Source organism: Saccopteryx bilineata, chromosome 9 (genome assembly GCF_036850765.1).
Source record: "Saccopteryx bilineata isolate mSacBil1 chromosome 9, mSacBil1_pri_phased_curated, whole genome shotgun sequence".
Classification (NCBI taxonomy): Eukaryota; Metazoa; Chordata; class Mammalia; order Chiroptera; family Emballonuridae; genus Saccopteryx; species Saccopteryx bilineata.
In genome coordinates, this window is record NC_089498.1 from 22637542 (window position 1) to 22652458 (window position 14917).

The 14917-nt window shown below is 40.0% G+C and overlaps 1 protein-coding gene across 3 annotated transcripts in view; it reads left to right on the top strand.

Annotated features, from left to right (window-relative positions):
* Positions 1-14917, top strand: part of AP1G1 (adaptor related protein complex 1 subunit gamma 1) — a 94662-nt gene that overhangs the window by 26702 nt on the left and 53043 nt on the right. For all 3 annotated transcript variants that reach the window (XM_066242072.1, XM_066242071.1, XM_066242070.1), the window contains one exon: positions 384-587. In XM_066242072.1, coding sequence (XP_066098169.1) covers positions 387-587 — 201 coding nt within the window. In that variant the 5' untranslated portion in view covers positions 384-386. The remainder of the gene's footprint in view (positions 1-383; positions 588-14917) is intronic.

Consider the following 14917-nt stretch of genomic DNA (forward strand, 5'->3'; position numbering starts at 1 on the left):
GGAGGAGAGAGAGAACTGGGAGAGGGAGAGGAAGAGAAGCAGATGGTTGCTTCTCATCCCCTGAACGGGGATCGAATCTGGGACATCCACATGCCAGGCTGACACTCTGTCCATTGAGTAAACTGGCCAGGGCCAGACTTTACATGTTTGAGTATTCTGTTTTATTTTGCTGAATTTAATACTTAATATCCTTAGTTTTATTTTATCCAGAAGTTAACTGAGTTGAGGGAGTTGTTTACAATAGCTTTGCTGAAGCTTTGTATCACTCACTGACTTAGCAAGTCTTGAATTCATAAGAATCAGAAATTTATTGGAAAGTTGTGTGAATGGTTTTGGTAGTAAAAATATGTGAACATCTTTATTTAATGTCTTTTCATGTCCAGAGGATGCCAGCCCCCATCAGATTGCGGGAGCTGATCCGGACCATCCGGACAGCTCGAACCCAAGCCGAAGAAAGAGAAATGATCCAGAAAGAATGTGCTGCAATCCGGTCATCTTTTAGAGAAGAAGATAATACATACCGGTGTCGGAATGTGGCAAAATTACTATATATGCACATGCTGGGCTATCCTGCTCACTTCGGACAGGTAGGCTGGGCTGAGACCACATCTAGCAAGGGTACTCTTGTTTGAATGACAGTAGCTCAGAGACTTTCAATCTTTTTCTGTCAAGATGACAGGATACTTTGATAGTCTTGTAGTCTGATCATTGTTGAACTGCGGGTAGAATTGAGAGAGAAAACTATAGGCTTAGAAAGGCATGATACTGCCATCAGTCGTCCTTTCCATTGGGAATCTCTCATTATGTGGATTAAAATATGTTTTGATGGTGGCAGCTAGCTTCTTAAAACCTGACCAGGGTTAACCAGTAGATTGTGATTGTTCTGTGACAGTGCCTGGACTAGAATGAGTATTTAGGAAAAGTTTGCCTAATGTTTCCTTAATTATTTTCTCTGAGAACCATATTATAAGGTGGAACACTCACGACAGATGTTTTCAAGTAAAAGAAATTAGGTGGTTGCCAAATAATGGCATTAAAATTTTATCCTATTAAAAACATTTTTTTTTTTCCTATTACCTGAAATACGCTTGAACATTGAACACTGAATATTGGGGTATGCTCCAACATTGACATTAATTAAATGGAATTCAGTTTACATTTACATGAAGTTTTTATTTTTATTTTCCTGTTTTTCATCTTAGCATCATTGCTTCATGTTATTTTTAGGGCTTTAAAATAATTCTAAAAATAAAGTTAACAGAATATTAAAAAAAAAAAGACTTTGTCCTAACTACCTCTTGCTTTGATTGCTATACTCACTGTGCGGGTCTGCTTCCTGACCCTCTCTCACACACAAAGGCATATTCTATAGCAAGTCTCAGCTTTGAGCATGATATTCTTGGTTATAACTGCTTTCTTCTGTCCGTGTTTATCCATAAAAGGGGTTTGAGTCACAGAGAAGGGTATAGTGTTTTAGAGTCCTTATTTATGCTATTAAATTTTATTTCAGCCCTGGCCGGTTAGCTCAGTTGAAGAGCATCGGCCTGACGTGCAGGAGTCCCGGGTTCGATTCCCAGCCAGAGCACACAGGAGAAGCGCCCATCTGCGTATCCACCCCTCCCCCTCTCCTTCCTCTCTGTCTCTCTCTTCCCCTCCAGCAGCCAAGACTCCATTGGAGCAAAATTTGCCCGGGCGCTGAGGATGGCTCTGTGGCCTCTGCCTCAGGTGCTAGAATGGCTCTGGTTGTGGCAGAGCGACACCCCAGATGGGCAGAGCATCGCCCCCTGGTGGGCATGCCGGGTGGATCCCAGTCAGGCGCATGTGGGAGTCTGTCTGACTGCCTCCCCGTTTCCAGCTTCAGAAAAATACAAAAAAAAAAAAAATTGATTTCACTTAATTTAAGAATTGTATTATATGCTAAGTAGTCTTTTTAAGGAAAAGAATGCAAAATTGAAGGAAAGAATGTGCAACACTAGGTAGGAAAAAAATACCATCCATATTTCCATTATTCGAAGATAAGTATTGTTAATGTTTGGATATTTATTAGGAAAGTTGTCCACCAGTTTATGTTCTTTTTAGCTTCATAACTTTAGTAGAAACAGATTCTCCCACCCCTGAGTTAAAACAAAAAAGTAAGGGGAATGAATCCTATTAGACGGATTAGTCTTGAGCTCGTCTTGGGGCTGGCAGTCAGATTAGCCTCTCTAGAAGTACATGCTTGAGAGTGGGAGAGCATTATTTCACCAAAGGAAAATTGAGGTGTCAGTAGCAGAGGGAAGGAGGACCAAATATTAGGCAGGCAAAAACAACAGCTGTCGTCTATGGACAAAAATGTATGTGCTTTTACCACGTGAAAAATTGATTCAGCCTGGCCCATGGTGGCACGGTGGATAGAGTGCCGACCTGGACCCAAATGCTGGCCGGTTCGAAACTCTGGGCTTGCCCAGTCAAGGCACATACGAGAAGCAACCAATGAATAGCTAGAGTGAAGTAACTACTTCTTGTTCCCTGCCCCCTCTGTAAAATCAATAAATAAAAAAAAAGAAAAATTGATTCAGATCGTTATTCCTGTAGTGCATGGCATAGCTAGTACTGTAAAGCAAATATATGTTTATATATTCTTTTTAGCTAATTTCAAGTAGACACGTTAGATTTACAGAAATCTGATATACTCTATTATAAAAGTGTCAGGTCAGGGTAAAACTCTTAAGCCCTCCACTCAGTCAGCTACTGTTAACATCATGGCAACAGTATATTTGCATACTCCCAAGGGAGTTCTTTGAAGACAAATTTTTTAAATCACAGGATAGATGTAAGACTTAGGTAATATTTATTTATTTACTTATTTATTTATTAGATGAGAGGAGGAGATAGTGAGGTAGACTCCCTGCGTGCGCCCCCACTGGGATCCACCCAGCAACACCTTAGGCTAATACTCAAATCGACCAAGCTATATTTAGTGTCTGAGACTGATGCACTTGGATCAGATAAGCTACCCTTAGTGCCCAGGGCCAGTGCTCGAACCAGTCAAGCCACTGACTGTGGGCAGGGAATATGGAGAGAAAAGAAGAGGGATGGGGTGAGAAGCAGATGGTTACTTCTTCTATGTGCCTTGGCCAGGAATTGAACCTGGGATATCCAGGGCTGATGATTTATCCACTGATCCACCAGCCAGGGCTGATATTTTATTTTTATTTTTTATTTATTTAATTATTTTTAAACAGAGACAGAGAGAGTCAGAGAGGAATAGATAGGGACAGACAGGAATGGAGAAAGAGGAGAAGCATCAATCATCAGTTTTTCATTGTGGCACTTTAGTTGTTGATTGATTGTTTTCTCATATGTGCCTTGACCGTGGGGCTACAGCAGACCGAGTAACCCCCTGCTTGAGCCAGCAACCTTGGGTCCAAGCTGGTGAGCTTTGCTCAAACCAGATGAACCCGCGCTCAAGCTGGCAACCTCTGCATCCCAGTCCGACGCTCTATCCACTGCGCACCACCTGGTCAGGCCATAATTTTATTTTTTAAAATTTATGTTATTTTTTTGTGACAGACAGGAAGGGAGAGAGATGAGAAGCACCAGTTCTTAGTTGTGGCTCCTTAGTTGTTCATTGATTGCTTTCTCATATGTGCCTTGACAGGGGGAGCTGGGGGGGTAGCACTAACAGCAGAGCAAGTGACTCCTTGCGTCAGGCTAGTGACCATGGGGTCATGTCTATGATCCCATGCTTAAGTCGGATGAGCCTGCACTTAAGCTGGCGATCTTGGGGTTTCGAACCTGGCTCCTCTGCATCCCAGTCCAACACTCTGTCCACTGTGCCACTGCCTGGTCAGATAGGAGTCATAATTTTAAATCCCTATTCTGTTTCCATTTGAATAAATCATGGCTCTATGTATATCAGTAGTTTAATACCCAATCCATAGGAATTTTCATTATTAAGTACCCATAAAGGTTTCTGGTCTAGATTCTCTCACTTGCATATATGAATCACAGTGCCATTTTCATTTAATTATATGTAAAAACAGCCACCCTTTAATCGTGTTTTATTTGTTAGACCTGTGCTGTTCATTAGGATAGCCACTAGCTCTGTAGCCATTGGTCTCTTGAAATATGGCTAGCTTAACTGAGGCAAATATTAAAGGAAAATTAAAAATTTTGGGGGGGTGTACTTGGTGTGCAGTTATTGGAAAACTTTAAAATATGTTTTAGACAACTTGGGTATGTGAATCTCATTTATCAGTTGTAAATTTTATGAAATTTTATTGCAGGACAAATATTACGGATGGATATGTAGTGTACAAATTGAGATGTGCCATAAGTGTAAAATGCATATTGTATTTAGAACCCTTAGTACAAAAAAGGTGTAATATATCTAATAATTTTTATGTTGATTATATGTTCAATATTTTAGATATACTGGGTTAAATAAAATATATCACTAAAACTATTTATCTATTTATCTTATCTATGTATCTATCTATCTATCTGAAATGAGAAGCGGGGAGGCAGAGAGACAGACTCCTGCATGCTCTTGACTGGGATCCACCTGGCATGCCCACTAGGGCGTGATGCTTTGCCCATCTGAGGTGTTGCTCCATTGCAACTGGAGCCATTCTAGCACCTGAGGCAGAGGCCATGGAACCATACTCAGCATCCAGGCCAACTTTGCTCCAATGTAGCCTTGGCTGCGGGAGGGAAAGAGAGAGGCAGACAGATGCTTCCCCTATGTGCCCTGGCTGGGAATTGAACCCGGGACATCCACTTGCTTGGCTGACAGTCTACCACTGAGCCAACTGGCCAGGGCTTTACTACAGTATTTAGCATGGTGCTGACCAATAGAAATAAAATATGAGCCAATGTATAATTTAAAATTTTTTAGCAGGCCACATTTAGTAGATTCTTATTTAAATAATCCTATAACAGATGAGGAAACTGAAATTCAGAGCTCACCTGACTTGTTTAAATTCACACAGCTAGTGCATATTATAGTGGGGATTAGAACTCAATCTTGTATAACTCTAAAGCCTATTCAGTCTTTGATTTTAGTTTGAATATATAAATAGCTATTTACAGCAAGTTTATTTATTTTATTTACAGAGACAGCGAGAGTGTCAGAGAGAGGGATAGATAGGGACAGACAGACAGTAATGGAGAGAGATGAGAAGCATCAATCATTTGTTTTTCGTTGTGACACCTTAGTCGTTGATTGCTTTCTTATATGTGCCTTGACTGTGGGGCTACAGCAGACCGAGTAACCCCTTGCTCAAGCCAGCGACCTTGGGTTTAAGCTTGGTGAGCTTTGCTCAAACCAGATGAGCCCGCACTCAAGCTGGTGACCTCGGGGTTTCGAACCTGGGTCCTTCGCATCCCAGTCTGATGCTCTATCCACTGTGTCACCACCTTGTCAGGCTACAGCAAGTTTATTATTGAGTCATTTATTTATTTTACTCCTGCCTTGCTATACAAAGGATTTTAGATGGCATATGTTACTGGCATCTACTTAAAAGAGAAAAAGAATAGAAGAAAGTAAGATTTGGGAAAAGGAAGAAAACAGAACACAAAGCCAGTGTAGTTGCTGTTAGAGAGGCAACTAAGACAGAAATCCCCTCCACTCAGTTATGTGGTTATTACCCCAATGTAAGAACACAGCTGCAGGAACCAGACTGCCTGGGTATGAATTCTGGCTTTGTTACTTTACTATCTCTGCTATTTTTAGCAAGATTCTCAACCTTCCTCTCTCATTTTTCTCATGTGTAAAATGAGAACAATTCTAAAACTGTGCAGGGTTATTATGAAGATTAAGTAAATAAAAAGTCAATATTAGTCATTTTACCATTTCCCCAAGGACAGCAAAATTTTTTGAAAAACACTGAATTCTAGCAAAGATTTTCTTGGGTGTGTCTTTTGTCTAGGTAGGAGTCTTAGTAATGTAAGAGTCAGTATTCTCAACATTTTTACAACAAAAGCAGTGATAGATTTCCTGTAAGTTTTATAAACTTTTATGTGTGACTTAAACACAACCCAGAAATAAAGTTGAGTATCTAAGAAGTTAGTAAATTACAGGAGTGGAAAATGGTGGCTCAGGAGCCATATTTTTTCACATATATATTTTGTTCTCTTGCACAGTACTTAAAGATTGTTTTGAATTTTCTGCCTACATCTAAAAATTAAGGAACTTCTCATAGAAATCTGGATTTCTAGTTTCTCTTAGTAAATCAGAGGATTTGAGAATGCTAGATGACATTTTCAAATGGCAGTAGTAGGCTGGGGAGCTTCTCCATGGTGGGCATTCTTTGTTTCTCTCCAGTTTCAGCCTGGCCTGCTATACCCAACTGCTTGTCTACAGTCTTCCCTTCTATCAATATAATGTAGCGCTCCACTGCTTTAGGTCTCTGAAGTTTTACAATATTCTCCATAGGGTCTTACATATCTTTGGTGAAATTTATTCATAGGTTCCTTGGAGCTCTTGTTCCTTAAACATTATTACATTGTACGTAAATAGAAATACAATTGATTTTTGTATGTCTACTTATCATAACATTACTGGACCTGGTCGTAAAAGTCCCTATAGACTTAATTGTTTGCATATATTCAATATTATTGTCTGCAAATAATGGCAGTTCCTTTCCTTTTCCATCCTTAGACATTTTTGTTCTTATGTTCTTACTATTCTGTACATGTAGCAAAATATTGAAAAGAAGCAGTGATAATAGGCATCCTTGTCTTGTGCAATCCCAGATTGGCTGGTCCCAAATCTGCGGCAGGAAATGTACAAAATAAGCTTGAACTGTTTTACTGTGCCAGGAAGCAGGAAAGACTACAGAGGTTATGTTAAAAGTATTGAGCAGCCACCAGAAGAGGCTGTTATTCCTCCAAATGAGAAAATTTGAGCTTTAATAAGAATAATGATTATAATTGAAACCAAATAAATTTGTATCAGTGAGTTCATAATAACAGCAAATTCTAAAAACTCCATTGGTCATTTTTGGAGGATAATATGGAACCAACTAATTTTGAGAAAGAAACAAAAATCAATCCTACTTTTCCTTACCAGTACTTCCTTTTGAAGGACTTACTGTTAAACTTGGTGTATATCGAGAAATTGCTCCTTAGAGGACTAGTCTAGTCAATAAATGAAGAAGGAATGAAATAATTATATTGCCATTTTTGGAACCCCTGATGACCATAACTGCCGCTAATGTCACAAATGAGAGACAACCAGCAGAAATAATTTTAGGCCTCCTGATGAAAGTATACTACCACCTATGAAGTGTATTTGCTAAAGCAAAACAAAACAAAAACTGAAAACTTGAATCAGATCAAGCCTTTTGGTGTGTTTTAAAAAGAGACATTTTTCCCTGGCCTGTGGTGGCGCAGTGGATAAAGCATTGACCTGGAATACTGAGGTCACTGGTTCAAAACCTTGGGCTTGTCTGGTCAAGGCACAATGGGATTTGATGCTTCCTGCTCCTCCTCACTTCTCTTTCTGTCTCTCTCCCCACTTTCTAAAATGAATAAAAAGAAAAAGTTTAAAAATAAAAAGACATTTTTATAAGAGTATTCATTGCAGCATTGTTTCTAATAGGGATGCACTGGGAACAATCTATATACATCCACAGAAAGAATAGTTAAGTTGTGAGTACCTATATAAGAGAATTAGAGGTTCTTGTTTGGATGTAATACCCAAAAATGTTAAATAGAAAGCAGGAATATGATCTGATGCTTTTAAAAATATTCAGATAAGCCCTGGCCGGTTGGCTCAGCGGTAGAGCGTCGGCCTGGCGTGCGGGGGACCTGGGTTCGATTCCTGGCCAGGGCACATAGGAGAAGCGCCCATTTGCTTCTCCACCCCCCACTCCTTCCTCTCTCTCTCTCTTCCCCTCCCGTAGCCAAGGCTCCATTGGAGCAAAGATGGCCCAGGCGCTGGGGATGGCTCCTTGGCCTCTGCCCCAGGCGCTAGAGTGGCTCTGGTCGTGGCAGAGCGACGCCCCGGAGGGGCAGAGCATCGCCCCCTGGTGGGCAGAGCGTCGCCCCTGGTGGGCATGCCAGGTGGATTCTGGTCGGGCGCATGTGGGAGTCTGTCTGACTGTCCCTGTTTCCAGCTTCAGAAAAATACCAAAAAAAAAAAAAAGAATTCAGACATAATAATCTTTTCATGGGCAGTAAGGATGTGCAGCATGGCAAAGATGGAACAGAAATTTGAGTTTTGGTTACTCATGGGGTGGAAAGACGGAAAATGGGACTGAGGCAGAGTATGTAGAGGGCCTCAATTGGTCTTGTAATATTAAAAAATTTAAAATTAAGTAAATAGGGTAAAAATTTTTTGTTTTTTTTTGTGGCAGAGAGAAAGAGAGAGAGAGGGACAGATAGGGACAGACAGGAAAGGAAAGAGATGAGAAACATCAATTCTTCGTTGTGGCTCCGTAGTTGTTCATTGATTAATTTTTCATCTGTGCCTTGACGGGGGGGGGGGGGGGGGAGCTACAGTAGACCGAGTGACCCCTTGCTTGAGCCAGCAACCATGGGCTCAAACTGGTGAGTTTTGCTCAAACCAGATGAGCCCACACCCAAACTGGCAACCTCAGGGTCTTGAACCTGGGTCCTCTGCATCCCAGTCCAACGTTCTATCCACTGCGCCACCACCTGGTCAGGTGGGTAAAAAGTTTTGAGAAACTTATTGGTGGGTCAGTGAGTGTTATTTTTGTATATTTTTGAGTGAAATATTTTATAATTTTCTCAGAAAATAGGATATAGTAGGAATTTTGTTTATTTACCCTTTCTCGTTCTGCCACAGAATGAAAACGTGGTCTCTGGTCTATGTAGATGTTATGTTGCCAGGCTACATAGTAGTAATGCAATCACAAACTTGTTCTTTAAAAGTGTGTGTGTGTGTATAAACTAGAAAGTTATTTCCGAGTACTAAAATGAAATAAAGGTAACTTTTTAAAATATTTTATTTATTTTTTATTATTTATTTATTTTAGAAAGGGGGAGAGTGAGAGACAGAGAGAGAAAAAAGGGGGGGGGGAGGAGCAGGAAGCAGCGACTCCCATAGGCCTTAACCAGGCAAGCCTGAGGTGTTGAACCAGCAACCTCAGTGTTTCAGGTTGATGCTTTTTCCACTGCACCACTGCAGGTCAGGCTAAAGGCAACTTAAAATGACCTAATCAATCAGCTGCAGATCCATTGTTTATAATATATATTTTTAATTATTTATTCATTTTATAGAGGAGAGGGGGGGAGGAGAGAGAGAGAGAAGGGGGAGGAGTAGGAAGCATCAACTCCCATATGTGCCTTGACCAGGCAAGCCAGGGTTTTGAACCGGCAACCTCAGTGTTTCCAGGTTGACGCTTTATCCACTGTGCCACCACAAGTCAGGCTGTTTATAATATTTTATTTTCTATTTTTTATTTTTTTCAGAGACAGAGAGTGAGTCAGAGAGAGGAATAGACAAGGACAGACAGACAGGAACGGAGAGAGATGAGAAGCATCAATCATTAGTTTTTCATTGCGTGTTGCAACACCTTAGTTGTTCATTGATTGCTTTCTCTTATGTGCCTTGACTGTGAGCCTTCAGCAGACTGAGTAGCCCCTTGCTGGAGCCAGTGACCTTAGGTTCAAGCTGGTGGGCTTTTGCTCAAACCAGATGAGCCCGTGCTCAAGCTGGCGACCTCGGGGTCTCTAACCTGAGTCCTCTGCATCCCAGTCTGACGCTCTATCCACTGTGCCACCTCCTGGTCCGGCTGTTTATAATATTTTAATGCACCTTTTCATCAAGATGATTGTGCACATCATAAAACCCAAATGTTAAATTGAAAAGCAAATGTATATGTGCCAACTAACAAAGTAGGTGCAGGGCTTCTTTCTAAAGGATAACCAGATTAAATGATGATAAAAGGCAATGTTTGTACTTTCTTCCGAAAAAATGGAACAAGGCCAGGAACCTGGCCAAGTTCTCTTTTTAAAGATTGCTTTGAAATTCAAAGAAAACTGGAACATTGAGTCATCTAGAATAACTTTGTAAACATTAAATTGTCAGGCTCTCCCTGAAATCCACACCAGATTATCCTGGGGGTTGATTTATATTTCAAAACTCCCAGATGATTTTGATCAGTCAGGTTTGGGAACCACATCTTAAGGTATTTGTTCCAAAGGGGACTGATAACAGTCTTTTAAGACTTGTTGCTAATGGCTGCCTGGAATGTTGCTCAGAAGAATTCTGAGGCCACTTCAAGGATCAGCTGGAGAGAATTAGGTAGGGAGCGGAGAACTGTTAGGGTTCTCTTCCACAATGTGGCTTTGTTACCTTAGTGATGAGGAACCTGAGGCTCAGGTTGTTGAAATAATTCAGCTAGAAATAAGATTAGGGAGGCAGAGCCCTTAACTCAGATTGGTTTCTTTCTATTCCACTGTTATATAAAGTGATAGGAATTCTTTTTCTAATCTGAACTGGGTGCCCTTCCTAAGCCATTTTCATAGTAGCTTGTGTATAACTGTTATAGTGTGCATACCATACTTTATGATACATATCCAACTGTTGGTTTTCTTTTATGTGCCCTGCTGTGTATCAGTGACAATGTCTAGCACATTAGTTTGTGCACAACAGTTGACTAAATTAAAGCAAAATGACAGTGTTTCAAAAACAATTGGAAAGTAAATATTGAAAAAATCAGTGAGTAGCAAAGAATGATTACAGTCAGCCCTTTGGAATGATAGGGGGAGAGGGACAAGGTTACTGTGGAAAAGCAAGTATAGTATATTAAGAGAGTTGTTGACAAGGAAGAAATTGATAGTAGGTGAAGAGTACAAAGTAACTGTCAGCTGGGAAAAGCACAGCCATCCTGGGAGTTAGAGATAAGGAATGAACATACTTTTTAAGCTCCTACAACATAACAAGTATAAAAGAATCGACAATAATTGTTCATTATGAATTTCAGTTATCTAAAAGAGGCTGTTTTAATTTACTGAGTTATATTTTTATAAGATCCTGGTCTTAAATTTTCAGTCTTTTTCAAAAAAGGATTCCAGGACTCAGATGCTTTTTTTGTTATTTTTTGAAATATTGTATATGTTCAAGTTTAGAAGGGGTACAAATGATTTCCCTAAGTTTTTTTTTCTTTTAAATCATTATATTAATTTTCCTAACCATAAGTTAAGGTATATTTTCTTTATTTTGCAGTTCTTTTTTGTTTTTGATAGAGACAGAGAGTCAGAGAGAGAGACAGATAGGGACAGACAGACAGGAAGGAAGGAAGAGAGACTCATCAATTCTTCCTTGTGGCACCTTAGTTGTCCATTGATTGCTTTCTCATCTGTGCCTTGACTGTGGGGCTGCAGTAGACCGAGTAACCCCTTGCTCGAGCCAGCCACCTTGGATCCAAGTTGGTGAGCTTTGCTCAAATCAGATGAACCCACGCTCAAACTGGCGACCTCGGTGTCTCGAACCTGGGTCTTCCACGTCCCAGTTCGATGCTCTATCCACTGCACCACCACCTGGTCAGGCTGTCTTGCAGTTTTAAAGTTTTTCCTCCTAGTCCAATTTTAATGTTAATGTCTTTGGAATAGATAATGACAGTGTATTGATGCAAAATTTAAAGCATACGAAAGGATTTATGATCAAAACTGCTTTCTACTCTCTTCTGATCACTTAGTTTTCCTCTTTATAGGCAATTGGTGGGATCATTTCTTGACTCTCCTTCCAGAGACGTTTTACACACATTCAGTGGATGGATATATTACATATGTTCTCACCCCCTCTCTTAAAATACATATTGTCACATACTGTATGCACTGTTTTTTTTTTATTTGTCTTGAAGATTAGCCCATATCAATGTATAAAAAGCTTCCTCATTCTTTTTTTCCTAGCTTTTTTGACATGCTTATGGTAGTAGATCCAGTGAAGTACATATTCCGTCACATGTATGAGTCATAATTTATTAAACTGATGCCTTATTAATGGTCATTTATTTCTAATCTTATGTAAAATAATCTTACTGTAGTTGAATAATCTCCATTATCTTGCACTTGTGTGAATGTAAATGTAGTATAAGTTTGTAAAAATGCAGTTGTTAAATCAAAGGGTATGTGTATTTGTGATTTAGATAGGCCAGCTCTTTCTTACCACAGTTTGGGCCAGTTTATACTCCTGTCATTAATGTCCTGTACTGTTGTGACAGTTTTTTATCTTTGGTAATACAATAGGTTAAAAGTAGTTTCTCAGTATGGTTTTGATTTGTATTTCCTTTTTTTGTAATAAATTCACCAAGGCATATTTTACATATATAATTCACCTTTACAAGTATACAATTAAATGGATTTCTTTGTTGTCGTCTGTATTTTTTTAGTAATTTTATCTTATTGGGTTTGCATTTGTTTTATGAGGAGCTTGGACTCCATTTCATATGTTTGAGTTATTTTCTTTGAATTGTCCATATTTTTGGTTCGTTTTTCTATTGAGTTGTTGGCTTATTTATTTATTTATTTAGAGAGAGAGAGAGGGAGGGACAGACAGGAAGAGAGAGAGACGAGAGGCATCAACTCGTAGTTGTGGCACTCTTAGTTGTTTCTTGATTGCTTCTTATATGTGCCTTGACTGGGGGACTCCAGCTGAGCCAGTAATTCCTTGCTTAAGAAAGCAACCTTGGGCTCAAGCCAGTAATCATGGGATCATGTCTGTGATCCTGTGCTCAAGCTGGTGAGCCCACGCTCAAGCTGGCAACCTTGGGGTTTCAAACCTGGGTCCTCAGTGTCCTGGGTTGATGTTCTATCCACTGCACCACTGCCTGGTCAGTCATTGAGTTATTAGTTTATTTTTAAAAAACCAACTTGTCGGATCCTGTTACATAGGATTTCACGACTGAAATGAATGACAAGTCTACGGCCATACCACCCTGAACGCGCCCGATCTCGTCTGAAATGAATGACAAATACTTTTTCCAAGTTGGTCATTTGTCTTTTGACTTTGCTCATAGAGTTTGGGGTAAAAGCAAAAGTTTTCTGGTATGAATATAAAAGCTGGGCTGTTTACTGGAGTCTTAAAGCATTAGACAGATTTATGAGTTAGTAGAGTTTCAGGTGAGATTTCAGGTAGCTTCTTTTGTAGTTATTAAACATGATTGAGGCCCTGGCTGGTTGGGTCAGTGGCTTGAGAGTCAGCCCAGTGTGTGGACATCCTGGGTTTGATCCCTGGTTAGGGCACGCGTGAGAAGTGACCATTTATTACTCTGTCCCACCCTCTCCCTCTTCTCTCCCTCATCCTCTCCTGCAGCCAGTGGTTCAATTGGTTTGAGCGGTGGCCCCAGACAGGGGTTGCTGGGTGGATCCTAGTTGGGATTCATGCGGGAGTTTATCTCCTCTCCTCTCACTTAACAAAAAAACAAATAACATGATTGATATTATAACTTTACCTAGTTACATATTTTTTAAAATTATTTTTATTTTTTAAACTTTAGAAAAATGTTTATTTTATTGACTTGAGAGACAGGAAGGGAGAGAGCAAGAGACAGGAACAATAATTTATCCCTGTGTACGTGCCCTGCCTGGGGATCGAACTGGCAACCTCTGTATAATCTTATGTTTCCCCTCAAATTTGTCACCTTCAAAATCAAATACTTAAAGCAAATTCACTGTACCAATGAGAATATTAAAAAGAACTAATTTAGGCCCTGGCCGGTTGACTCAGCGGTAGAGCGTTGGCCTGGCGTGTGGGGGACCCGGGTTCGATTCCCGGCCAGGGCACATAGGAGAAGCACCCATTTGCTTCTCCACCCCCCACCCCTCCTTCCTCTCTATCTCTCTCTTCCCCTCCCGCAGCCAAGGCTCCATTGGAGCAAAGATGGCCCGGGCGCCGGGGATGGCTCCTTGGCCTCCGCCCCAGGCGCTCGAGTGGCTCTGGTCCCGGCAGAGCATTGCCCCCTGGTGGGCAGAGCATTGCCCCTGGGCCCCTGGTGGGCGTGCCGGGTGGATCCCGGTCAGGTGCATGCGGGAGTCTGTCTGACTGTCTCTCCCCTCTCCCCGTTTCCAGCTTCAGAAAAATACAAAAAAAAAAAAAAGAAAGAAAAAAAAAAGAACTAATTTAGTATTTGTTATTTTAAATTTTCTTTTTCTTTTTGCTGTTTAGTTTTAAGTATCACAAAAACAATGAATTCTACTCACCAGTCACTGATAACTTTTATGTGATTGTCTTAAAACTTGTCCCTTAAAAATACAAATAATGTTAATGACTAAGAGTCTGTCCTTATTAGTTCATCTTAATAAAATATTTTTGAATAATTTACTTGTATAATGCCTAGTATTTGACAGAAGCATGATTCAGTAGGGATGATAAAAATTTCATTGCTCTCTGCTTCTAAGAACATTTTCTTTCACTTCTAAAATATTTAAAAACCTTCAGTTTGAAAAAGATTCTTTTTTCAATTTAGTTTTTGGATTTTATTTATTGATTTTAGAGAGAGGAGGGGGAGAGAGAGAGAAAGAAAAGATAAAAAGGAGGGAAAAGTGGGAGGCAGCAATTCGTAGTGGTTGCTTCTTGTATGTGCCTTGACCAGATAAGCCTAGGGTTGTGAACCGGTGACCTCAGTGTTCCAGGTTCAAGCTTTATCCACTGCAACACCACAGGCCAGGCGAAAAAGATTTTTCTAATAACATTTAGCTTCTGATTTTTCTCATTAATTTCAGAAGTAATTTTTCTGCTGACATTATATAAATGACTTTCATCATCTATTTCATAAGTTAAAAAAAATTTAACTTGAATGTGTAGAAGAAAGGAGAGGGGTTCTTAACCTAATCTTTGTCAATCTCAAAAGCCATTTTAGTTTTTGTTTTGGATCCTGGTGGGTCCCCCTTAGAGGCTTCTTTGACTTGCTCATGATAATTTCTGCTACCTTATGTGGCTTTTTATTTTTATTATTTTAATGGA